The sequence below is a fragment of the Micropterus salmoides genome, unplaced genomic scaffold (assembly GCF_014851395.1).
Source record: "Micropterus salmoides isolate LMB-PRFRI ecotype aquatic unplaced genomic scaffold, ASM1485139v1 Ms_hic_scaffold_11, whole genome shotgun sequence".
Lineage (NCBI taxonomy): Eukaryota > Metazoa > Chordata > Actinopteri > Centrarchiformes > Centrarchidae > Micropterus > Micropterus salmoides.
In genome coordinates, this window is record NW_024040152.1 from 31,140,193 (window position 1) to 31,165,876 (window position 25,684).

The 25,684-nt window shown below is 40.3% G+C and overlaps 2 protein-coding genes across 5 annotated transcripts; one reads left to right on the forward strand and one right to left on the reverse strand.

The window, feature by feature from the left end:
- Positions 1-8,994: 8,994 nt before the first annotated feature.
- Positions 8,995-22,746, forward strand: zdhhc3a (zinc finger DHHC-type palmitoyltransferase 3a). Of its 4 annotated transcripts, none has more exons than XM_038712262.1 (7): positions 8,995-9,075; positions 10,678-11,095; positions 11,274-11,398; positions 11,689-11,785; positions 11,886-11,967; positions 12,936-13,066; positions 21,524-21,869. In XM_038712262.1, exons 2-7 carry the CDS (start codon positions 10,760-10,762, stop codon positions 21,728-21,730), a joined length of 978 nt encoding a protein of 325 aa, XP_038568190.1. In that variant the 5' UTR covers positions 8,995-9,075; positions 10,678-10,759; the 3' UTR covers positions 21,731-21,869. The 4 variants fall into 4 exon arrangements, with proteins under 4 accessions (XP_038568190.1, XP_038568191.1, XP_038568188.1 ...); XM_038712263.1 differs by lacking the exon at positions 21,524-21,869 and adding an exon at positions 16,446-19,355; XM_038712260.1 differs by lacking the exon at positions 12,936-13,066 and having other exon boundaries at positions 21,524-22,746.
- Positions 22,747-24,811, reverse strand: LOC119898103 (transmembrane protein 42-like). Its single transcript, XM_038712264.1, has 3 exons — positions 24,560-24,811; positions 23,705-23,851; positions 22,747-23,608 (listed from the first exon to the last, which is right to left on the reverse strand). Exons 1-3 carry the CDS (start codon positions 24,719-24,721, stop codon positions 23,465-23,467), a joined length of 453 nt encoding a protein of 150 aa, XP_038568192.1. The 5' UTR covers positions 24,722-24,811; the 3' UTR covers positions 22,747-23,464.
- Positions 24,812-25,684: the final 873 nt, after the last annotated feature.

Consider the following 25,684-nt stretch of genomic DNA (forward strand, 5'->3'; position numbering starts at 1 on the left):
CTATCCCCTTACAATTATCTTGTATTGATTGCACTTTTTCCTTCTCTAGGTATTTACCCCATTGATGTGATATGTACTATGAGCTCTTACTAGTATTTATTGCTGCTAAAAAATAAAAATGTAAATGTAAATAGCTCACAAGTGTAATAATACAAACCACTATGTGTGTATGTGTGTGTGTGTGTGTGTGTGTGTGTGTCTGTGTTTATAGATCCCCCTGGAACATGGTCAATATTCAGATGTCATCAAACTTAGTTCAAATAAATTGGGTGAAATTAGCAGGGACCCGGCAGATTATTGATTAAATGACAACATGAAATTGATCAGACACTCTGAAGAGACCCCCGATTATTGCATTCATTCATTTATGTTTTTCCCATTGTTGAGAAAAAAAAGCATCCTCATGAGGTCATTCCTGTGATTTCAGGCAGTCACCACAGGCAAATATCTGCACACATCTCTCTACATATATACATGCCTTCATGCGCCTTCATCTACTTACATTAAACAGAACAGCTTATGCCTTCCTGCATATCCACCTCTAATCTGTGTGCTATAATTTACTCTGTGTGCTCTGATCAAATGTGCATTCTTTGTATATCCTGCTCCTGCAATGGCACATTTTGCTGCAAGGATCATTAAAGTTTCATCGAAATCTAAGTCACTGACTGTGTTATTCAAAAGTCAACACTAAACTGTTCAATCTTGAAATGGGAGGAAAACATTCTCTACACAAAGAAGTAGAACTCTCTTAAATATTTAAGATTTAATATTGAATACTGGTAGTACAAAATTACCAAATCAGAAAAAGGGCCTTCACCAAACTCCTGAAAAATAGCTTGAGCACAGTAGCCGTGTTTCTCAGCTAATTGTTAAGCAAATTTGCAGCAAACTTTGACATGTCGTAAAAAAGAAAATGAGAATTAAGTGTGTTTCTATTAATTGGTTTGAAAACGAATAAACTAGGCTACAGCATAGTTTTGTTAGAAGGTGGCGGTATACGCATTACGCATGGCTGTAATAAACACAGTAGAATAAGTAGAGGCTGTGAACTGGGAAAAAAAGCAGTTGTTTGCCAACAGCCAATATGTTTTTTCATGGATTGGACTGAGGAATAATTTGGTGTCCTCATCAGTCCACCATCAGTCTATTACCAGCCATGTTTTGCATGCTTGGATTATCAAGGGAAGACGTTGACAGCGGAAAAATCTTCTTTTCTTCTTCTTTTCTGGGAGTGGAAACAGCTGATCCGTCATGTGAGTTTGATGTTTGCTACGTCAGAACTTATTCGGAAAATTTCCATCTCCCATTAAGTCTATGAAGATTCTCAGTCATCCAGGTCATAGTTATCCAACAAAGGTTAAAGTCAAGGGCAACTGGACTTCAACCAAGTCATGTAGTTGACTTGGTTGAAGTCCAGTGGGCATGTAGTTGACTTTAACCTTCATTGGACATCTCCCATTAAGCGCATTCATTCTTTTTTGAAAAAGACAAAAAGTGTTTTTTTTTAAAACATTGCCGTTCCCATCAACCTTTTCAAATGCGATACTTACAAAATACGTAGATAAAAACAAGGCTACTGTTGTCTAAAATATCATGCTGTAACATTGAGATTTCTCTTTGAAGGTAATAAAGGCTGGGGTATGTTTGATGTGAACTACTTCATACAACATGTCATCTGACCATGTCTGAAGAGCTGATGCGCGTATAGCTGAACGTCCTTCTGACATCCGTGTAACATTACTTATACAAACACTATCTTTCTACTCCAGCCTTTTCTCTCTGCCCGTCCCCTCCTCATTGCCACAACCCACACACATCTTATCTGCACTGCCTTCCTCTGCTCTTAATTAAGCATTTCTGCATTTCTTCCCCTTCATTACCTTCCTTGTTTTTCCTCTCCCTTTTTTCATGTGAAGATCAAAAAGCTGGCTTTACAAGTATTGACATGGTGTATGGTCTATCCTCCCACGTTGCATAATAAGGAAGACAAAGAACTGTGGCTTTAGTATGCACAGCAGTAGCAATGACTGTTCTCTTTAGGGCAGAGCAGAAGCTTTGATTCGACCACTAACTGCCATTAGCTGGAAAAGGTAAGGATGTTTGTGCGTATATGGCACAACAAACACAGCTGGAGTCTTTGGAGATTTGATTGTAAAGCTTGCACAGTTCTCAGTCGGCCGGAGTATAAAAGCCCATGTCTATTTTGTTAAATTAATCACGATTCCTATTAGAAAAGTAAGCCATGACGATGGAAGAACTGTCACTCAACAGGGAGCTCCCATTGAAAGAAGATCAAAGCCATGTGAATCAGCCAGAGCTGCACAAAATAGGAGCAGGGATGGTAATGGACGGAGCTTTAGTTACATCTAGACAGAGTGTCAGCCCTATCCACCTCTGCTTGCCATGTTTTCACTGTACAGTAGCCCCAGATCTTAGCAGTTATTTTACTTTAAGGTAAAAGGTTTCTCAGAAATAGATTCTCCTAATGTAATGTTAATTGGTTTATTCTCCTCTTCCAGGTTTGCCATGGTAAGATATAGTAATCTGAACAGTTTATTATGTAGCTACATTAGACTTTAAAAACTCAGAACAGGTTTTTGGTACTTACAGCTATGTGAGCATGCAGTGCTGTATTTAGAGATAAAACTGTCCCTGCTAAATCCTTAATAAGACACTGTAAATGTCAAAGCTTGAATAAATAAGTAATCATGTAAAACTCTTACTTGTTCCTCACTCCGCTGGCAGCTGCTTAAACAACCTTCTTGTTTAGAAGATGATTTTTCTTTTATTTGCCGTCATATTTGTACAGCATCTCACAAAAGGCACCGATATGAGAACTGAAGTGAACCTAGAGGCTTTTGTGCAATGGATTGGGTTTTGGATTGTAGCCTTGAAAGGCTGCCTCACCAAGGCTGTGACGCTTGTTATTTCATCCATTTTCTTGTTTTTCTTTTTCGCCAGCATGTCCATTTATGACATCAACACAAGGACAGTCAGTGTACCGACCCACTCCCTGTCTCTGTCTCCTTTTTTTCTCTATGTCTAGACAAATATCTAATTTCGTTACATTTTGATAATTAAATTAAATCACACCTGGTGATATTACAAGCTTATTGGTCCAAATGTAGAAAGTAAGATCCAACATACAACAATTTCACTGTTGCGGCAGAATAGTAAGTCTTTCTGCATGTGGATGGTGGTCATAAATTAAAATGTGGTATGCATACAGTGTATGTTTTTAATCTTGCTCAGGTATGTTGGATATTTTTACTGAAAGAAATGCTATATCTCCTAACTTTACATATAATTTGCCAGTTGACCATTTGATAAACCTCTCCCCCAAAAAGCGATTGACCATTAGCTTAGCAATCGGACATGCCTAACAGGTCTGGCAAGTTTTGGGTTTGTCCACACGCCACAGTGGTGTTCATGATGCTCTATAAGAGCAATACTCTGCCTTGAAAGACTTTGGAGGGAGCTGTAATATTTTTCTGCTGTAACTTAATCTCCATATTTGTTAGCATGTCTGGCTAACTAGCTTGCTGCCAACATTAGTTTGTATGATCACAGGTTACGTTTTTAAGTTTATGACTAGCACATCCGCTGTGTAGTATTTCCCCACTCCTACCAGAGTTTAACGTTAGCGTTAGCATCAAAATGTATTTTGAAATAAGATACCACATACCCTACTTTTGGAAGTGTATCAAAATCGACTACAAAATACAGCAGCCATGCCATGTATCAAAATAAATTACTATATTTTGATATTTAAAAAAATACAACAAATACTTTTCCAAGGTACCATGAAATTACTTTGCAAACTCTATTGTGTCTATTTGAGCTGTCCCTTCTCCAGTACACTGACTCAGCTGACTATTATGTTAAAGTGCAGTATTAAATATAAGGCCTCTTTCATCATCATGCTGTGATTTTGATCCACGAGTAAAACATTTTACACCCGTAATGAAGCACTTGTAAGTGCTCACATTTGAAGGGAGACTAGCAAGAATATTCTTTTTCTGTAAAGTTAATTTTGCATCATTGATCAATCCTCAAGCTTACCCAGGTCCATTTAATAAAGGCTGCCAGACCTTCTGCAAAATGGCCCCAGTGGGCTGATGCGCCAAGATAAAGGCATTTTCCAGAGATTGCGGTGTGAGTGAAAACCATGAGTCTATCCTTGTTTGGGAGTTTTAATAGAAGGGCTGTGAGACAGGTAGTGAGGGACAAACACAACAAACAGGTGGAGGCAGACAGGCAGAGATAGCAGCAGACAGTGACAGTGGTAATGGAAGCATGCGTGAGGAGGAGATGGAAGGCAGGCAGTGAGGCAGACAGGATCAGAAAGTGGTTGAGTATGAGCTTTGGTGAATCACCACCAGGATGTCTTCATTCGTTAGAGGCCGGAATTCACACAGCCCTCATTATCCTCTGACATATGTCTACAGATACACTATCACGGGGAAATGCAAAAAAAAAAAAACACGGGTAGGCTACATGAATATCTCGCCCCCTGCTTGTCTGAGTGGACCTTGTGAGAAACCACAGATAGAAAAATAAAATTGCCCATTGTCATAATTCTGCTTTGAGTGGCAGAGCTGTGTGAAGGTGTTTTAAAGGTTTTCTTGATACAACAAAAATATCCTCAGTTCTTCTCTTTTGATTTTCATTTAGAGAATAAAGATGACTCACATATCTCGCTCATCAAGAGGTAACAGAACCAGAAAAGCAGTCACCTTAATATTAATAAGTGCCACGAGATACAGGAATTTAGTTTGGTTAGAGTGGTGCAATAAACTACAGTGTGTGTGTTCGTGGTAATGAAGGGACTTGTCACCCAGTGCAACAGAGTGGCTCAGAGTGCTGAAAATATGAAAAACACAGACTATCACCAGACTTCTCCTTTAATGAGTCGTCATGATCAACTGAAACAGCTGCTGAGCAGCATAAATAAGCAACTAGTCCTTCATTTCTAATTACCTAAATATTAGATACTGTTTTTGTGCCCCTAACTAAAGTGATGCATCATACTGAAAGGTAATAATGGACCTTTTACGGCTTCATACTGTCTGTGGGAATGACTTATTTAGAGAGTGTCAAGTATGTGGATTCACAGATATCTAGAAACTACTCATTACATGTTTCAATAGTAATGTTTAAATGCGTTCTCAATTAATTTTTCCTTATCCACAGTGGATCTTTTCTAATATCAAACATCTCAGTAGGAAAAGCACAGGTGCTATAATAAAATTAAAACAGCAGTCGGTAACAATTGAACATACAATGCAAAACCTTCTGTGGCTTCTCTGCTGCTGGTTTCCCCCCCGCTAAGCCAAGATCTCGGCCCCTCTTGCTGAAACTCATCTTCTCACAGACGCCCCTCCGATGCATCGCGGCACAGGGCAGAGCCAGGCTGCTCCAGCTCCAGGCTTCAGAGGCAGCTGTGACAACGTCTAACAGCAGGATGAGAGGATAGCACGCCACTGTTTTATTCCCCACTATTTTCTTCATGCCTCTTTGTCACTCATCGATGCAAGCGGCATGGTATCGAACACAATGAGCCCAGATCTCAGTGTGGAGTCGAGAAGTGTTCACACACATGTTTCTATATGCTGTTGTTGGCAAGGGAGGGATGTGCAGCTGTTTCATTGCTGCTGGTGGTTTCTCAGACATTGTGTTTGCAAAACTGTCACGCTGAAGATATGGAGCTTGACTGAGTGAGGGGACGGTCGAGGAGGTGGGCTGCTCGTTGTGTGCATGAGCAGGGATTGACACTGCATTAGAGACCTCTCCTGACTCTGATTGGTTGTTTTGACTTGGGTGAGGTGTATACTTGCAAATGGCATTAGGAGCAGTACGAAAACTTGGCAAAATGTTTTTTCAATGGAAACGGTGGTGCCTTGGACACCCTGTTGTGTACGCAAGTGTGCTGCATTTTACTGCCTTTTTAATACGGTTGTGTTTACCAACTTGTTCTTGAGGCTAAAGAAGTAACATAGCATTAGGTTTTTGATTGGTGCAATATTTTAAAGTGAATTTTCCTGTAGTCAATATCTAGGTGGAAAAGCCTCTGAAACAGTATAGTATTTTAGTATTAGACTCTGTAAGGCCTTCCTAAGGCTTCTTCATAACAAACTGATTAGTGTAAGAGCACTTTTTCGAGTCAAATATGCTGCTCTCAATGGGTCAGTGGCATTTCCCAAAGTAAAACTATTTGCACCAGAGGAAATAGGCAGAAGACAACCAGACTGTGAAAGAAAATGAAAGGATGCTTTCGGTGGCTGGTCAGTAGAAATTTAAGGGAAATTTGATTTGAGGTACTGAACTTTCTCATTTCCTGCGGGCAGAACGCCCTTTGTTGGTTCAACCAAAGTTGTTCTCATCTTGAGGCTGAATCCAGCTCGATGCAGCTGAAGTTAGAAGAGAAGGAGATCATTAAAATTAGATATATAAATGGGTTAAATATATTGCTAATTCACACTGTATGTGTTTTAACAAAATGAATGGTAAAAATAGCAACAATATACAGTCAGTAATCTGAACATGCGCACAAGCTTGGGTTAACATTTCATGTGCCATACGTGGAAAACTCTGCTCTGTGGATAGGGGTGAAAAATAGACAGATATGTTTATTTAACTGCACTGCTACATTTTCTTCATATGACGTATTATAAAATGTTTGTGTTTCTTTTAGCTGAGGAGGAGATTTTCTATTTTCCTCAGATGTAAGTATCCAAATGAAGACTTCACATGATTCCACTCTCTATATTATCCTTCAAAGTTTCACATTTACATGACAAATTTATGTTTACAGAACTCATATTACATACATGGTCCTGCTGGATGTTTGGTGTGAAGTTGGACGTAGATTTCATGATCAAGCCATTTCCTATGTTGAGTGTTGAGTGTAAAGTGTGTAATGACCTGTCCCTGTGTAAATGGCAAGAGATCTATTAAAATCATGTGTCCAACACATGTAGGCAAGAAATGATTTCGCAAAACACTGTGTTGCACTTCATATGAAAATTTCAATCAAAGAATAGGTTGTCAATCTCAAAGCACACAGCAAAACCATAGTAAATCAACACAGGTTGGTGTACAGCATATTTGCCCAAAGGCCAAGAGCTTTGAGTCATACAGAAAGAGTTGTCTGTATGGCACTGCCCTCTAGTGATGACTATGACGTTTAGGAGGACTGGAGTAATGGAGCTCTCTTTATATTTTAACTCCTTTTTTTTAATGCTTTATTAAACAGGGTCATAATTTATGTAAAAAAAATCAAATTGTTACTGTTGAAGTACAAATCCTTGGCATATGTCTAAACAGAACAATATGAATCTGAATAGAAGTAAATTAAGAATGAAACAGGTTAATAGGTTATCAAACGAAACATGAAGAGCCATTAATAATAATAAAAATGAATTACGAATGAATAATAAAAATAAAAACACTGATCTTATACCAAGTATGGAGAGGCAATGCTACATTATAGTAATGTTTAAAGTCTTAAGCATTCAGGTGTTTTTTAAAACAATGCTTAACATGACAAAATATCCATACCTTTAAGACCGTTAGTGGGTATGTTCCACAATTTCAGTCTTATTAGTGCTTTTTATTTTTTATTTACCTTTTTGTGTTTTCACAGGCAGTGTTTTTTCTTACGGATCTGCAGGGGAGGCAAAGTAACACAAGAAGGACTTCTGTACTAAAAAGACTTTGAGGGAACACCATTTTTTTATGATTAGGTTTTGTGGATAATGCTTTAACTAGTTTTTTGTGAAAAAGTGACATCCCTAGAAGATGCCTTGATTTGTCTAACTCAGACTTTGACTTTCAGAATTGGCTTTGGTTAAACTACACAACGAGGACTGTAGATTCCATCCCCCGTCTCTTACTTCATTACTTTAGGAAGGGACCTCTTCATAGCACATGGGGAGAAATGACAATCACAGTAACAAAAAACTGTTTCCATGAGCAAGTAAGTAATGTTTCAAGACAGACTTGAAAAAATGTGAATGTATCCTTTAAAAGTTGTTCTCAGTTTGCTGAAATATATCCAGATGCAATTGATGTTGCATACATGTTTAATGTTCAGAATCAGAATCAGAAGAATCAGAAGGAGCTTTATTGCCAAGTAGTGTTTTACACATATGAGGAATGTGCTGTGGTGAAAAGGTGCTACATGTAGACAAACATACAGTCAACATAAATAAATGTAGAAATATATAAATATGGAATAGAAGAACAACGTTGCAGATATATACGTGTGCATTATTCTGAGTCTGTGCCGTGCAGAAGTAACACAATGGAAGAGAATATTGTGTACATATTAATATATAAACTGACAACATAAAAATATACAACAACAAAGATCAACAACAAATATGTGCGACGTGCCAGGTCTGTGCCCGACACGACACGAGACATTTTGGGATGATTAATTTGAGGTCATGTTCAAGATTAAAATTAAAAAGTCTTAATTGCTTTATATTGGGACTTTTTCTTCCAAACATTTTAACTAGCAGAACAACATCTTTTATTTCAGGGGAAATCTACATGGGCTCCAATTGTCTTTCAAAGGGTGTCACTCCTTTTTTAACAGGTAACAAGTATGAGGTGAAAGGCAGGTCGCAAAAAGTCAAAAAGGGCAAAAGGAAATGATGCTTCTATTTGTGTTGTTGTAACAGTAGCCTATGTTAAGGAATATGGTAACATGGCTAAATGTAAAAGTGCTCTGTGACATTTGAATTACTCAACTTAAAAAAAAGTCACAGTGATTGAGCATTAACTCAGAAATTAATACATCCAGAAAATTTGTGCCACACAAATGATGTTTCTGAATACAAAAAAACAGGTATGATACCATAAACCCACCTGGAGTGACCTTTAATTAAGAGAACTGGACGATCGATCATAGATCTGGAAATAGGTGTGTCCTCTGACGTGTGTTTCCGGTGTTCCCATTGGCTCGTTTGGTGTCATGACGTCTTGCTGTTGGTGAGGGGGCGGGGCATCGAAGGGGAGCAACAAAGCAGCAGCAGCAGCAGCGACCGAAGGACGCTCGTGTTTCAGGTAAGATTCAGCGGGATATGATGATACTTTCTCTGAAGGGAAGACAGACACACGTTCCCGGGTTTCTACCGCTTTAAAGCTGACGGGAAGTTTACTGACTGCAATATGCGGGTTGGTAAATGCTCACTCTGAAACGTTAGCGAAGCAGCTCGCGTAAGCTAAAATGGACTGATGTTGTTAGCTAGCATGTGTGTTAGACTCAAGTCGGGTTTCAGTATCGCATATGTATGTAAACTGTCTAACCTAACAAGAAAGCAGTCTGAGGCGAGGTGTAACTCACTCTGTTTGGTATTACCAGCCGTTAAATTATTACCGTACGCTATGTGGATACAGATAACCCCGCTAAGTTAGCTTGTTTACCTAGCAGAGAAACTGTTTAACCCGTTGGATCAGGGTGAGCTGGAAACCAATGACATAGATTGTTTGCTAGAAAATCATTTAAAGCCCACTCTTTTAACGTCACTTAAACAATAATGTCATATCGCATATCACAACTAGTCAGATGAGATTTTAATTAATGTGAGGAGATGGTCTCAAGTGAGACACAAGTCATGGTTGACCACCTTTCACTGACCTCTTCATTCACTCAGTGATCTCTGGTACAGCTCCAGGTTGGGTGGCACTGAGACAGACTGCAGACTGTGATGCTCCCTCCAGAGTATCAAAGCTTTGACAGGCCAAAACAGCTGACAATCTTTCACTTAAGGCTTCTTGCTATGAGGGTTAATACAATTTGTATAACTTCACTTCAAAGGGGCATGGGAAACAGATGCTCACATTACCAAAGCAAGTGTGAGAGACTCCTGAATGTTCTTGTAGACAGGCGAAATAGAGCCAACAATAAGTTGATTGACAGAAAATGTATTTTGATAATGGATTCATTGTTTTGATTATTTTTTTTAAAGAGAAAAAAATAAGTTCTCTGCTTCCAGTTTTTCAAACCTTCAGTCTTCAGTGGTTGTGAACTGAATATTTTGGGTGTTTGGGCTCTGGAGAACTGGGATTTGTTTTTTACTGACATTTTATAATACCAATCAAGCAAATAATTAATAGATTAATGGATAATGAAAATAGTTGCAACCATGAAGCCAATACTTGCTTTCTTAGGAACATGCTCCCATCCCAGAGAAACCGTGGCCTAGAAAATATCTTCTTATCATTCAATATATCTATATCATCTTTTCCTTATCAGTTTAGTTAGATGATGATGGCTAAAATAATTAGTCAATTAAAAGAGCGATCATTTTAATAATTGTTGATTAATCATTTACGTCATCTTCCGAGCACAAAATGCCAAACAGTGACTGCTCTTCTATGTTTGTTGCCCTGGAATATCTTTTTTTGAACTTTTGATCAGTCAAAATAAGCAGTTTGCAGAATTCACAATTTTCTGACATGTTATAGACTAAACATGTTAAAGATTAATCAATTTATTGCAAAAATAAACACCAGATTAATCAGGTGAGGTTGCTCATCTTCACTGCCAGAAAGCCTGCATTTTCTGGCAGGTGTAGTGACTGTTTATTCCAAAATGCTTTTCCTCTTCTCCTGAGAACCAGAACCTTTGACTTGCCTCTAACCTGCGACCCCCCCCTTCTCCAGCATGCGGTGACTGAGACTGTGGCCTGAAGGCACAGCTGGTCTGGTGGCGGCGGCAGCAGCAGGCATCTAGCTTAGATGAAGGATGAAGAGCCCGGTGCACAGATGCAGGGACGTGGAGCACGGGCGTGGGCAGGCCGGGGCAGGAACCACCTGCCTACAGGCAGAGCAGCGCATCCCTATCTCCAAAGATGTCATCACTTCCACGTCTGCCTCTGCCATGTGGTTCATCAGGGACGTCTGCGGCATCGTGTGCGCTGTCATCACCTGGCTGCTGGTGTTTTACGCAGAGTTCGTGGTGCTGTTTGTAATGCTGCTGCCCTCCAAGAATCTGACGTACAGCATTGTGAACGGCACCCTGTTCAACACTCTGGCCTTCCTTGCCCTTGCCTCACACCTCAGGGCCATGTGCACTGACCCTGTAAGTAGGGCTTGTTTGGTGCTATGTTGAAAATTAGGTGACAAACTGTCTTTAAATCTCAGTGTCATGCAAACAGGTTTAGAGTCTTAAGCTTTATATAGTCCCAATTAAAGGAGTTAAGCCTCTCCCTGCTTATTTCGTTATGCTGAAATTCTAATTATGCCGTGTTTCATTGTAGGGGGCCGTACCAAAAGGGAATGCTACTAAGGAATACATAGAAAGCCTTCAGCTGAAACCAGGGCAGGTGGTCTACAAATGTCCCAAGTGCTGCAGCATCAAGCCTGACCGAGCACACCACTGCAGGTAGGGCAAAAAGGACATGAATTCACTCTGCTGCATTGGCATACACAAACCCAATCCCACGCTTACAGCTGCAGTGTTCTGGTGCAGTGAGGAAGTCAGACTGTTATCATACATTCTGACTTTGGTTAATTTGTGAAATAGAATTTGCTCTTCTGTGGATTGTGGTGCCCTCAAGCTTCTGCTAATGTTGTCTTTGTGCACCGTTATTGTTGTTGTTGCCGCCTTGGATGGTTGATACCGTACTTTAATGCGTTCCTGTTTCCTTCACACTTAACTTAACTCTCTCACAGTGTTTGCAAACGCTGCATACGAAAGATGGACCACCACTGCCCCTGGGTCAATAACTGTGTTGGGGAGAACAACCAAAAGTACTTTGTGCTTTTCACAGTAAGTTCACTGTAAGAATGAGTTGCTGACGATGTGGGCTGACCAAAAACCTCAGTGTATGCAGTGAACCCTTCTTTGTGTATTTTTTTTTTTAACCTAGATGTACATTGCACTCATCTCTCTCCACTCTCTGGTCATGGTGATCTTCCATTTCCTCAACTGCTTTGAAGATGATTGGACAAGTGAGTCTTTTTTTTTTTTTTTCTCAGAAAAGTGTCCTCAGCTACTTAAAACAGAAGTTCTGAACTGACATGTGCTTTTTTATGTTTAATTCATCTTTTTATATCAGAAATCAAAAACTATATATATATTTTCCTCTATGTGCTTCAGAAAGACATGTATTGACATGTCATGCTAATGAAGCAAATTGAAATTAATAAAATTTACAAAAACAAACTTTTATACAAAAAAAACAGTTTCTCCTTAGACCTTACAGCGCTGTGGGAATATTGTAGTATTTCCCCCTAGGTCCTCGCCACAGCTATCAGAAATACGATATTCGCAGGTATGAATGACATTTTGTGCAAACATTTACGTTCCCGCTTCAGTTTCCTGCTCTACACTGAAGCAGCTGGGTTGCATGTGTTTGACTGAGGCACACACTCTGTCAGCATGTCAGCCACATTTTCACTATTGTGTCTTGTGGTAATGTGCAACTACTGGCATGGGAAATCCCTAAAGGCCTTTACGCTCCCTGAACCTGTCGTGTTTGTCATCCTGGTTGCAGTGTGCTGTACTCTTATGTTGCTGCTTCATTTTAGACTGTTGTCTTAAGCTTTTTCAACATCTGTCATATTTAGATTTAGTTCTGTTTTAAAGCTGAGGCACATGCTATTCAGGGAAAGCACCAGAGCAGTCTGCAGGAGTGACTTGTTTGACTTAGTGCCGTTGCTTTGTTCTCTACATTCAAAAGCCAACAGACATTTTACATTTGGTTTACAGTTCTAAAGTTCCCACCCACCCTTTTACTGAAGGACCTCAGCACGTGTTGACAGAACTGCTTCAACGCTTTGCATCCTCACCGTAGTGCTGCAGACGAGTTAACAGCAGAGTGCAGTAGTTTCTTTCATTGTAGAGTACAGCAGTTCCTCATATGGCCCTCTTTTTAGCCCGTTCACTTCTCTTCCTCCATGTCCCTCCAATCCCCCAGAGTGCAGTTCCTTCTCTCCTCCAGCAACAGTCATCCTCCTCATACTCCTGTGCTTTGAGGGTCTCCTCTTCCTCATCTTCACCTCTGTGATGTTCGGCACCCAAGTCCACTCCATCTGTACCGACGAGACCGTAAGTGATCCATTTAGTGACCAACAATCCTCTTCCTTTCCTCTCGTCCTTCTGCTCTTCTCCCTGCTGCTGCCCCCCTTTTTGCTTTTTAACATAAACATCTTTGACCATCTACTTCCAATTCAAACTCTTAGGTGACATCTCTCATACTGCAGCCTGGTGCAGAATAAAGTTCACAAATTCCCTGCAAGTCTTTATTTTAAGTGAAAACATTGTATGAAAAAATTAGGAACTGTCAAAAAGAAAGAAACATCAATTTGTCTGTGACTGCAGGATTCACCGTGCTGATGGTTAGACCAGTACTTCTGCAGATACCCAGCAATTCAAGAACTGCTCCTTACTTTCATTCCACATCAGCTGGGATAGAAGCTGAGTTTTTCCCTTGACCCATCATTACATGGTTAGCATGTTAGCAACACTCCTCCCACCAAAAAGTCAGTTCCAGAAAGAGTTTGACAAACTCTTAGAATTAATGGTAATTAGCTAGCTGAACTGAAATTCAGTTAGAGTCTGCATAATTCTGTGAAATTCTTGTAGGATGATACTAATAATAATTTTTTTTATTATTATAATAATAATAATTATATATTCTTGATAGATGATGATATTATTATTATTATTATTATTATCCTCCAAGAATTTCACTGTCTTACGCTGAATAATTACCAAACTGTTCATATACGACTAGGGCTGCACCTAACAATTGTTTTTTGAATCTGATTATTATTTATTTTGATTAGCTGATTAATCAAACATCAGATTTTTTTTTGATTATTCTAAAGATTTTTTTTTATTACTCAATTCAATCATTCTGGATAAGATTTGCTCCTCAGCTGTTTCCCTAATTTTGACAGTTACAGTATCTCACAAAAGTGAGTACACCCCTCACATTTTTGTAAATATCTGATTATATCTTTTCATGTGACAACTCTGAAGAAATGACACTTTGCTTCAATGTAAAGCAGTGAGTGTGCAGCTTGTACAACAGTGTAAATTTGCTGTCCCCTCAATATAACACATCACACAGCCATTAATGTCTAAACCTGGCAACAAAATAAGTACACCCCTAAGTGAAAAGGTCCAAATTGGGCCCAATTAGCCATTTTACCTCCCCGGTGTCATGTGACTCGTTAGTGTTACAAGGTGTGAATGGGGAGTAGGTGTGTTAAATTTAGTGTTCTCGCTCTCACACTCCCTCATACTGATCACTTGAAGTTCAACATGGCACCTCATGGCAAAGAACTCTCTGAGGATCTGGAGAAAAAAAAGAATGGTTTGCTCCAACATAAAGATGGCCAAGGCTATAAGAAGATTGCCAAGACTCTTTAACTGAGCCGCAGCACGGTGGCCGAGACCATACAGCGGTTCAACGGGACAGATTCCACTCAGAACAGGCTTCGCCACGGTCAACCAAGTAATTTCAGCGCACGTGCTCAGTGTCATATCCAGAGGTTGTCTCTGGGAAATAGATGAGTGCTGCCAGCATTGCTGCAGAGGTTGAAGGGGTGGTGGGGTCAGCCTGTCAGTGCTCAGACCGTACACCTCACACTGCATCAAATTGGTCTGCATGGCTGTCGTCCCAGAAGGAAGCTTCTTCTAATGATGATGCACAACAAAACCCGCAAACAGTTTGCTGAAGACAAGCAGACTAAGGACATGGACTACTGGAACCAGGTCCTGTGGTCTGATGAGCACAAGATAAACTTGTTTAGTTCAGATGGTGTCAACGTGTGTGGCGGCAACCAGGTGAGGAGCACAACGTGTGTCTTGCCTACAGTGAAGCATGGTGGCGGTAGTGTCCTGGTCTGGAGCTGCATGAGTCCTGCTGGCACTGGGAAGCTTCAGTTCATTGAGGGAACCATGAATGTCAACATGTATTGTGACATACTGAAGCAGCTGACCTCCAAGACGACAGCTGCCTCGCTAAAGAAGCTGAGGGTAAAGGTGATGGACTGGCCAAGCACGTCTCCGGACCTAAACCCTATTGAGCATCTGTGGGGCAACGTCAAACGGAAAGTGGAGGAGCGCACGGTCTCTAACATCCAGCAGCTCCGTGATGTCGTCATGGAGGAGTGGAAGAGGACTCCAGTGGCGACCTGTGATGCTCTGGTGAACTCTATGCCCAAGAAGGTTAAAGCAGTGCTGGAAAATAATGCTGGCCACACAAAATATTGACACTTTGGGCCCAATTTGGACATTTTCACTCACCTTTGTACTCACTTTTGTTGCCAGCGGTTTAGACATTAATGGCTGTGTGATGTGTTATTTTGAGGGGACAGCAAATTTACACTGTTATACAAGCTGCACACTCACTACTTTATATTGAAGCAAAGTGCCATTTCTTCAGAGTTGTCACATGAAAAGATATAATCAAATATTTACAAAAATGTGAGGGGTTTACTCACTTTTGTGAGATACTGTAACTTTTAAAAGCACAACCTGTAATGCAAATTTGGGTTACCCCAAAACCAAACTCGTTAAATGAAATGTGAAACTAGACAACAATCTAAACATAAATAAAAAAGTTATTAATGTTTTCTTCTGCGGTTTGTGGTGTGTTTACATTAATTATAATTGGCTGTGTTTGTTAAAACAAAGTCAGTTTCGAAACACAAACACTCAAGTCAAACTTTTAATGATCTATAAATATAAATGTAATTTATAAGGTGCAACCGTATTGATCGGGCCTATTATACTGACTAGTCAGTGATCTAATTTCATGTGCTGGTGTACTCACTTACGTAGAACACACACCAGTGCCAGGTGGCAGTGGTCTTAAAGTCAGTCTTACAGGCCATACGTTTAACCTGTATCCTTTACAGGTACCTGACTTGAACACTTTGCTCATGAAATCACTTGGAGTTTTCACGTCCTGCTGCAGCCACAGAGGTGTTGGGTTATGTGTAAAACCACTAAGTGATGTACTTAAAGATGCAAATATATTTTTGTAGAAAGGTAAATTTGTCCATGTATCAGTGGAAGAAGGACTCCGTACCCTCTTTGTAGTTTGGTGCCATATTAAAATCATTCAGTCTGTTGGTGTGCCTGTGTATTGGAGCTCACCAAACCAAACTCCTTTTCCTGCTTTCAGCTTCTTTTTGTCTGCAACTCTAGGTCAGATAAATGGGAGAGATTTAATCGTTAAATCAAGCAGAGGGGGACGTACAGGCGGCTGTACAACACACAGAGGGCAAGGCACAAGCAACTACATAATGCTTGTAGACAGAGCACTAAAATACTGGCTTTGTGGTCCAGATGATTTTCATAAACGGTTCCAAGTATTTTCTTTCTTTATATTTAGTATTTGGAATTTGGTTTGTGATTACTGACTGGGTCACAAAAGCCCACCAACTGAAGTTTGGTTGTCTCTCGTTTTCAGGGCATAGAGCAGTTGAAAAAGGAAGAGAGAAGATGGGCTAAAAAAACTAAGTGGATGAACATGAGGGCGGTATTTGGACACCCTTTCTCCTTATTGTGGTTTAGTCCCTTCTCCACCCCTGACCATGGGAAGGCTGAGACCTACCAGTATGTGGTGTGAGAGCTCAGCGCAGGGAACGAGGCGGCCCGGGTCAAAACCAAAGTGGGAAGCCCTGCCCAGCCCCACAGAGCTCAGCTATGGCAGTCTGTTGTTCCCAATGCTGAACATGATTTCCATTGTATCTCCCACGCTAGCCATGGACAGCTTTCCATCTGCTTTTTGTGTTGCCAACTAAGTGCGCTATAAGTTTATTTTTGTGTTGCCTTGAGTGAGTCGAGTTGCAGAGAAAAAGAAAACCCTTTCAGTTTGTGAATGCTGTTTGCAAACACTGTGGGTAAATCTTTTCTTTTCTGGACTATTTTTTTATTTCTGTTGTTGAATCAGAAGCCTGCTCTTTTTCTTGCTTTGTGTTTACTCCTGCTACCCCTTCAAGGTTTAGTTCAGCTAAATTCCAAAAAGCTTCATCTTCCCACTTATCCCTAGTGGTGTATGGCCATGCTGATAGTTTAAGGTGTGAGAGATCCACCCCTGAAAACGCTCTAATACTCCAATTCAATGGAAGAGAATGGAAATTTAGGGCTGCCTCTGCTGATTAGTTTCATTGTCAATAAATCTACCAAATATTTTCTTGATTAATCTTTAAAATATTATGAGAGTGCCCATTACGTGTTCCCAGAGCCCAATTTGATGTGTTTAACCTCCTTGTTGTGTTCAACCAACGGCCTAAAACTTGAAAGATATCCATTAAAATACAAGAAATATTCTGGAACTTGTAACTTTGCTAAAGAAACTTTGTCAAAATAGTTTGATATGTTTTTTGTTGGGTTACTAATCGTTTATAATCAACTATTAATTTCAGCTCTTTGTGGTAAAAGCATTGAAAAATGACATTAGAGAAAGTCCTTGCAGAATTGATACCTTGGTGAAGAAGGGTAATTCAGAGACCTCACTGTCAGTAGTTTTCACTGGGACTGATTTCAGGAAACCTTTTTACAGTGAGATCTGCTGAGTATCCAGGGTGACCAGGGCATTGTTTGTGGATATACAGTTTTGCTTGTGCAAGCAATGCGAACAAGGTTCCATTCACCTCCATTGTACATTGGTGAGAACAGATAATTCCAATCCTAGGCAAATTAAAACCAAAACTATCTGCGTGGCCACATAGTGCTGGAGGTAAACGGAAAAATAAGTATTTTTGTAATTTGGGGGAATTGTCCCCTTTTTAAATGTGTCTCTTGTCAGATAGTAATCAGTAGTGTGTTCCAGATATGGACAAAACAAACCTTTTAAATCGGTCCAAACTGGAATGGATTAGATGAACGGTTGGGTTACAGTAGGTTCAGCCTCTGCAGTAACAGATCCATTCTAGGGCGGACCCTTTTAGCTGGTGCCAAATACAGCACATAAAGGAGCAGTTTGCCATCGTTCGATTTTATAATCATGAAAATGTTTCTGCTTAAAGTGAAGTTCAGGCTTGTCTCACCCGTTCTAACAGTTAGGGATGACATCGATCCCCAATGTAAAACCAGTGCTCATTATAATTTAAAATCTGTTCACCACACTGTGTGGAACATTTTACAGTGCATCCCTTCTTACAATCCCCAGTGTAGATTGAATATACTGACCCCCCCAGTGAAAAATCCAGAAAGTAGAAGGCAGCAAACCTTTGATAACGTTATTGATGGGTGGTTTTCAAACTTCCCACAGCTCCCCTGTGAGACACATAAAGTAGCCAGTGTTTTTCCATTAGACAGACCGAAGGATCCCTCTTAGAAAACTGCACAAGGCCGTTTAATCGTGTGTTTTAAAAGACTTAATACCAACATGTTGCCCAAGTGTGGAACACTCTGCCTGATGCCTCTCTGATGCATGAACAAAGCCTTTGCTGGAGGGCGGAGATGTATTTTTGTCTTTACCAAAACAAGCCAGGAAGTTTTTTTTTATTTGCTCCGGCTTGCTTTGGTGGTGGGAAGTTTTGCTGAGTCACTCTTGCAACGTTCAATGAGGAAAAGAGTAAAAATGTCAACCTGAGCTCGTCTTTCAGCTGCAGAACGTGGCTGTTAGAATGTTGTCGGTCGAGTTACCAGCCTGTCAGCGACCATATTGTAGCATATGCTCATTCGCCCTTTTTTTGAGGAAAGGTTTGGCCTCCCACAGTAACTCCTAACGTGTGTGTGTGAGTGAACACTTGCCAGTGAATCAGCCCCTGTGCTGTCAGCCCATGTGGCGTATTGATGTTGTGAGCATGTGCCAAACTCGGTGAACACAATTACATGATTATTTGGGAAAGCGTTGAAATGAAATTCCTCAAAAAAAGGACACTGTTCTTGGCTTGAAAAGTCAAAGGGAAGCGCCGTATAAAAATGTCTAACTGCATACATGTTGTTATGCAGCAGCGAGATATTAGCTGAACTGTATTTCTGCACTATTTCAGATTACTTCAAAGCATTTAACAAAGTATTAACTTTTCATCATTCACATTTAAGTACTAAAAAGGCTAATTCACACTTTGTCTTTATTTAGGATTTTCTCCTGTCTGAACTGCTCTGCTCTAAAGTGTGCATTTTATTCTTCTATTCTTTGTTTACATGATATTGTATGTATCCTCTGTTATCTGAATGCATGGTACAGGTGAAGGCTAGTTTAGTAATGTATGTGAAACACTGCTGGTATGATGGTGCCAAGTCTTGCTGGTGAGAGTGATGGTGGAGATGATTTGTTTTTTACAGAAATTTTAATTATTTCTAAATATTCTGATGATATTTCAGCACATGCGCAGAGAATAAATACTTCTCGGTTGCAATGCAAAAACTGTGTTTGCTTGCCTTTTTGAATGTATTCCTTTCCCCTTGGATTGTACAAATATGTGTTTCTACTTCTCAATTTCTTATGTTCAAATAATGTTAAAGAAAAGGTTTCTGCTTTCCCTGCATACGGTCCTCTCACACCCTTCATTGTACAAAGTTCACTCTGTCCTTGTCTTTCATTCTATTCCCAATTTTGGATTCTGCCTCTTTCCCATGTGATGTTCTCTCCACACTCATGCATTTGTTTTGGTTGATAACTCATTCTGCCAAAAGCTTTCTGAAGCAGACAACTCTTTATAATCTTGAGGAGAGGTAAGCTTGCTACAGAGGACACATTAGCCGTCCCATCAAGCTTAGCACATCACAAGCATGCAGATTTAATCTGAAGTCCACAGGGAGCTTCATTTCTTCTTTTGCTGTTTCAGATTCAACCAAACATTATGAATGAATGAGTGAGCTCTATGTAACAGGGTGCATGCACGGTTTTGACCATTTGACAGTTGAAGTTTGCTTCTTTCACAGGGGTTTAGTCTTTATTTTGAAAGTGCATGCGAGTCATTTTGCAGTGTTTGATTACATTTTGGGCATGTTTCTTAGAAAACAAATCCGAACTTGATACAAAAGCAGTTGAAGGACCGACTTCAAAATGTATTTTAATACATAACATTGAGTCATTGGTTGCTGTAATGACTTTTTGTAAGCACAGTCCTTGCACTGTCCAAAAATGCATTCTAACGTTGCTTCAGTTATCGGAGTAGCCAAAAATACGCCGCTGAACAGCATGCATCAAAACAGCTACCCCTTTTGTTTTCTATGTACAACTCAACCTCACTCCCATACTGGACCTTCTTGTTCTCTGCTCCTGTGGCCGCTGGACTTCCTCTCCTTTTACACTTCTTGGAGTCGTTGTCTTTTGTGAGACTAGTCTGGTCAGCGCGCTGCAGCTCAAAGCTTCCTATTGGTTGTAATAATGTGGCACTGCGGTGGCAGTGTGTTATGCGCTTAAATGACAAAAAATCAAGTTTGAATTAAAAAAAAAATAAAAAAATTGTTAAAATTCAGATACATTCACATATCGTAGGCCTAATTGTTAAATGCGTTCATGCTGCCTCTGCAGCTTCGTTGAGTGACAAGCTGACTTTAGTTTAGTTGTCATGGTAATGTTGCTACAAACAGTCTCATGTTTTTATATATATATATATATTTCATTTATAGTGTTGAATCCTAAATGCTCTTGCAGATCACCGCTCAGATGATTTGGTGTCACAATTACCTACTCAGCATGGCCGGCTAGTTTCCTTAACTGTGTGTTACTGAAGAGAAGAACAGTTGCCTAATTTGAGAGCATCAGGGTACGCAATAAATCAGAGTAAAATGCATTTATACAAACACCCCAACCTGCCACAGTACATTTGAATTTGTATTAACTTTGGTCCAGACTGAAATATCTCAACAGCTACTGGATAGATTGTCAGAACAGTTTTATACAGACATCAATGTTTCCACGACGTTATCCTGCAAACTTGGACGGTTTCCTGACTTTTCCTCTAGGAACACCATCCTGTTCATGTTTGTGGTTTTGTGTGAAGTAACTCGTCTACTTGAAGGATTACCATTTAATTTGGTTCAGACGTTCATGTTCCTCTCAGGATGAATTACAGCAACTTCGATGGCGCCTTTGTTTTTCGTTAGCACCATCATCAGGTCAAAATTTCAAATGACCCAACACTTTGGTTGAAGCCATGCTTTACTTTGTGTTTAGTGCTAATTAGCAAATGTTAGCAGTGCTAGCGTGGCTGTATTAGTCTTGTTGCACAGAACAAGGACTGTAGATTTAGTGTAGTAGGAAGGCACTAGGACTGGATCCATGACCACTATGGACAGGAGGGATGATTACAGCAACCAATAACAACAAATTCAACATGCATACAGCAAACTGAAAAATCTGAACCTATGCTTTCATTTAAATGAGGGCTTTTTTTCTCTCTTCTTTAGTCTGTTTGTGTCTGAGAAACAAGCCCAAAGAGCTACATCATAGTGTTGTTGCAGTTTTAGTCATCGACTTTGTGTCATAGTCGTGAATGAGAATGCATGCTGAAAATGACAGACATCCCCAGCCCTTTTATACTCTGCTCCGTTCACCTCAGACCCTCATTGTTGTGTCTTCTTCAGGGGATCGAGCGTCTCAAGGGAGAGACAGGGAGGTGGGGGAAGGTGCCGTGCTGGGAGGCCATGCAGGTGGCGTTCGGCGGCCCGTTCTCTCTGTCCTGGTGCAGCCCCTTCGCAGGGCTGAGCTGCAAGAAGAGCCACCCAGAGCACTTCACCGTCCCACAGGGGGAGATCATCGAGGAGGATGTCATAGAGATACCGCTGGACTAGCACTCCATGAAGTCAGCGAGACACTGGTTCTCAATCTGCCAGCGCTTCTGCACAAGCAAGTAAAGATCCCTTTGGATTTCGTGGACGCACGGTTTTTAAAGACTTTATTAAATAACGGGAAACCTGGAATTTTAATCTTTATCTTGAAGACCTTTTTATCTATGTATCACGACATGTCCCCTCTTCTAGTATAAGTGCAGCCGTTTGCAGGATGTTCAGGGCAGCGACCTTAAACTTTAGTATCCTGGCCCTTTTTTATAAATGTTCTGCTGTTGCACACACAATAAGGGGGACTCCTAATACCACGTGGAAATGATCTTGTATTACTCAACTTGCGCTGCCCAACCTGCAGTATTTTCCTGAAATCATTGTGTAACTAAGTGGTGAAGGACGCAAAATTCCTGTTAGCGCAACCAAAGTGTTTCTGACTCGAGGTGAGAAGATGATGGATTTTAAAGCATCTCTTTGAGCCGCCTCAGGAGAACGCCACTAACTGTAGCACTAATGTGACACTTGAAGCATGAGCAGTCTGCTTTCAACCACTTTGCTGTCTCTGATGCCTTTTTTCTTTTTTCTTTTTGTTGAGGATTTTAATTCACATTGTGCCTTATCTGTCTTGACGAGCAAACATTTCAGTGTGACACAATGTAGGGGAAAACTTTTTTTTGTATGTGTTGTTCAGTTACTTATCCATCCAGTTGTGGTGTCTGTGTCTGGAGTTGCCATTTTCACCTCATCACTCTGTTGCACATGCAGAAAAAAATCAACGGTAATTGACTTTACGTGGAAGAGATTAATATGTAATTGAATAAGCTACTGGATAAGGGCTTTTAACTGAAATGGGTGCTGGATGTCATGGGACCACTCATGTTTTGTCATGTTTACATTTTAACAGTTTCATTCATTTTGTGGGTTTCACTTTTAAATTCTAAAATAAATGGAAATATTTCATATACATTCATATCTGTACATTATGAACAGTATTGTTGCTGGTAATCATAAAACAAAAAACAGCATTGAATGAGAGAATTTATTTTTTTACAAACTCATCTGCAGTTTTACATACAAAAGGTATTTCCAATAAAAGTGAACTTGCTGATTTTAGAAAGATTGACATTCTAAACTAATAAGACAATACCAAATAAGTGGTACTGCACAGAGCTTTCATTTCTCAATATTACAGTTCTGTGGTGTGCATTGCTTTCTTCCAGCGACATACTTAATACTAACACTAGATGGTGCCAAAGTAAGAATGTCATCATGTTCTAACCATACAGTCTATGGTCCTAACATTAAATAAAGCAGGTACCCTTTATTATTATTTAACCAGGTTTGCTCCAGTGTGATCAAGGATCACTTTTACAAGAGGGACCTGAGTTTTAACAGGAAAACACGTAGATGTGTGCAATGTTAAAATGATCAGATATTTGCAGACAGACAGTTTTATGCATGTCATTAAAAATAAATACACCCTCATCTCTACTCATGGGGCTCGTGAATGCATTTATGAAACAGCCTAAGAGTTAACAGGCCGTAATGTGGACTGCATGTACTGCAAATGTATAACTGGGACGAATGGTACCGAATCTGTTGTTTTAATTGCACTTAGGGACACTGACTTATATAAGCAGCATTTCCGCCGCTAAGTGCCTGAGAAAATCCATTATGTGTCTCTGAGGGAGTCTTGCCGCCAGGTTGGCGCGACCGTGACCGAGGAGCAGTGATGAGCCAAAGCTATGGCATCTTTTTGCCCTCTTCCTGCGGGAGTGTCTGAGATGTGGATCCATAGAGCACCAGCAACCCACACAGAGTGAGAAAGATGCCCGCCCACCAGAGAGCTGCATGGGTCTCTCCAAAAATCACCCTTCCCAGAACAGCCTGGGACACACACACACAAATATTCACTGTAAAACAAAGACACCACATAAGTAGGAATGCTTTAAGCGATAAAACAATGTGAATACTAGAGCTCACCGAGGAGATAAAGTTAGATGCAGTACTAGTGACTGTGGCCCTGGCTGAAGAGGAGCAGTGTCGGAGAGCCTTGGAGAAGAAGGTCCACATGACAGCATTGCAGGTGAACAGCAGGCCTCCACACAGCAGCCGCAGGGGGAGGCAGAGCTGGAAACACACAGGTGAAATGAGGAAGCAGCAGTCAGCTAGCTACAGGTGGGTGACCAATTAAAGGAAATACACACAGGTGCTGGGATCAGGTTCAGCAGGGTGTTCCTGTCATTTGACTGTATGTGCTGCGTGTAACCATTTTGTTTTAGCTCGTTGTAACAGGATGTAATGATATGAGGCAAAATGCTTAACCAAGCAGTGTCATTCACAAACAGATCTCCATCACAGCAGACAGGAATAGTGAGCAAAGCACAGCTGCGTCTAATGAAGTTAAGCTACAGTGACATATTTAAATGCCTGCTGAGAAATCTGACTAATCATGTGTTCCTTAACAGCTGCATGCTTTTATTTTTACACTATACAATGAAACCAAGTGATGGCAGGTTACTAATATTTTCAGGACATGTTCACAAATCTTAAAAAAGACAAAATCAGTACAGGTGAACCAAAAAAAAAAAACATACATGTCAACAGTGAAGAGCAAAAACAAAACAAAACACAAAAACAATCACCAGTCATTTACTCAATTATTAACGTTAAGCCTCTGATTTTTCACAACTTTGCATTTAGTGCTCCACTGGCACAAAAACTAACTTCCGGCTTCTTTATTTACACATGAACACTAAAGAGGGATTCTCGTGTGTTCAACAGGAGCAGAAAGAGGGGACAGCGTTGAGAGACAGACTGTATATAAAAAGGTCTCACCCAGTCACAGGCTGTAGTTGCACTGTGTGTTTGAGTCCAGCCGCTGAGCCCGGTCTCACACATGTCTCTCAGGTAGTCTGCACCGACGGACAGCTTGGCCGACAAAGAGGCAGCGGCGCCCCAAAACCCCGCCAACAACGCGTAAAAAGACCCCGAAATCATATTCGAGGAGAATGGAGCACATTAAGGAGTCTTCTTGTGAATCCGGGCAAATGTCCACTGAGAGACAGTGTCAAGTTTGTTAAAGGATATTTACCGTGTTAGACACTTTCAAAACAAAAGCTTGCTTGAGGAGTTTTGGTCCACAAACATATTTTACAGTAGGGTCAGTAAATGACATTTTGGGCTACTGTTCGTCTTCGGTGCGGCTAATTCCATAACTGAAAATACGCTAATGTTACAGCTACAACTTTAAATACACCCCAAAAAAATTATTACAGTGTCAAAATAATTGCAACCTTTACTGGTGATAAAAAAAAAAAAAAAAAAAACACACTACCTGAGGAGTATACAGGTGCTGGTCATATAATTAGAATATCATCAAAAAAAATTGATTTCAGTAATTCCATTCAAAAAGTGAAACTTGGATATTATATTCATTCATTCATTCCACACAGGCTGATATATTTCAAATGTTTATTTCATTTAATTGTGATGATTAAAACTGAAAACTAATGAAAATTCCAAATTCAATATCTCTGAAAATTATAATATTACTTAAGACTAATACAAAAAAAGGATTTTTAGAAATGTTGGCCAACTGAAAAGTATGAATATGAAAAGTATGAGCATGTACAGCACTCAATACTTAGTTGGGGCTCCTTTTGCCTGAATTACTGCAGCAATGCGGCGTGGCATGGAGTCCATCAGTCTGTGGCACTGCTCAGGTGTGATGAGAGCCCAGGTTGCTCTGATAGTGGCCTTCAGCTCTTCTGCATTGTTGGGTCTGGCGTATCGCAACTTCCTCTTCACAATACCCCATAGATTTTCTATAGGGTTAAGTCAGGCGAGTTTGCTGGCCAATTAAGAACAGGGATACCCTGGTCCTTAAACCAGGTACCGGTAGCTTTGGCACTGTGTGCAGGTGCCAAGTCCTGTTGGAAAATTAAATCTGCATCTCCATAA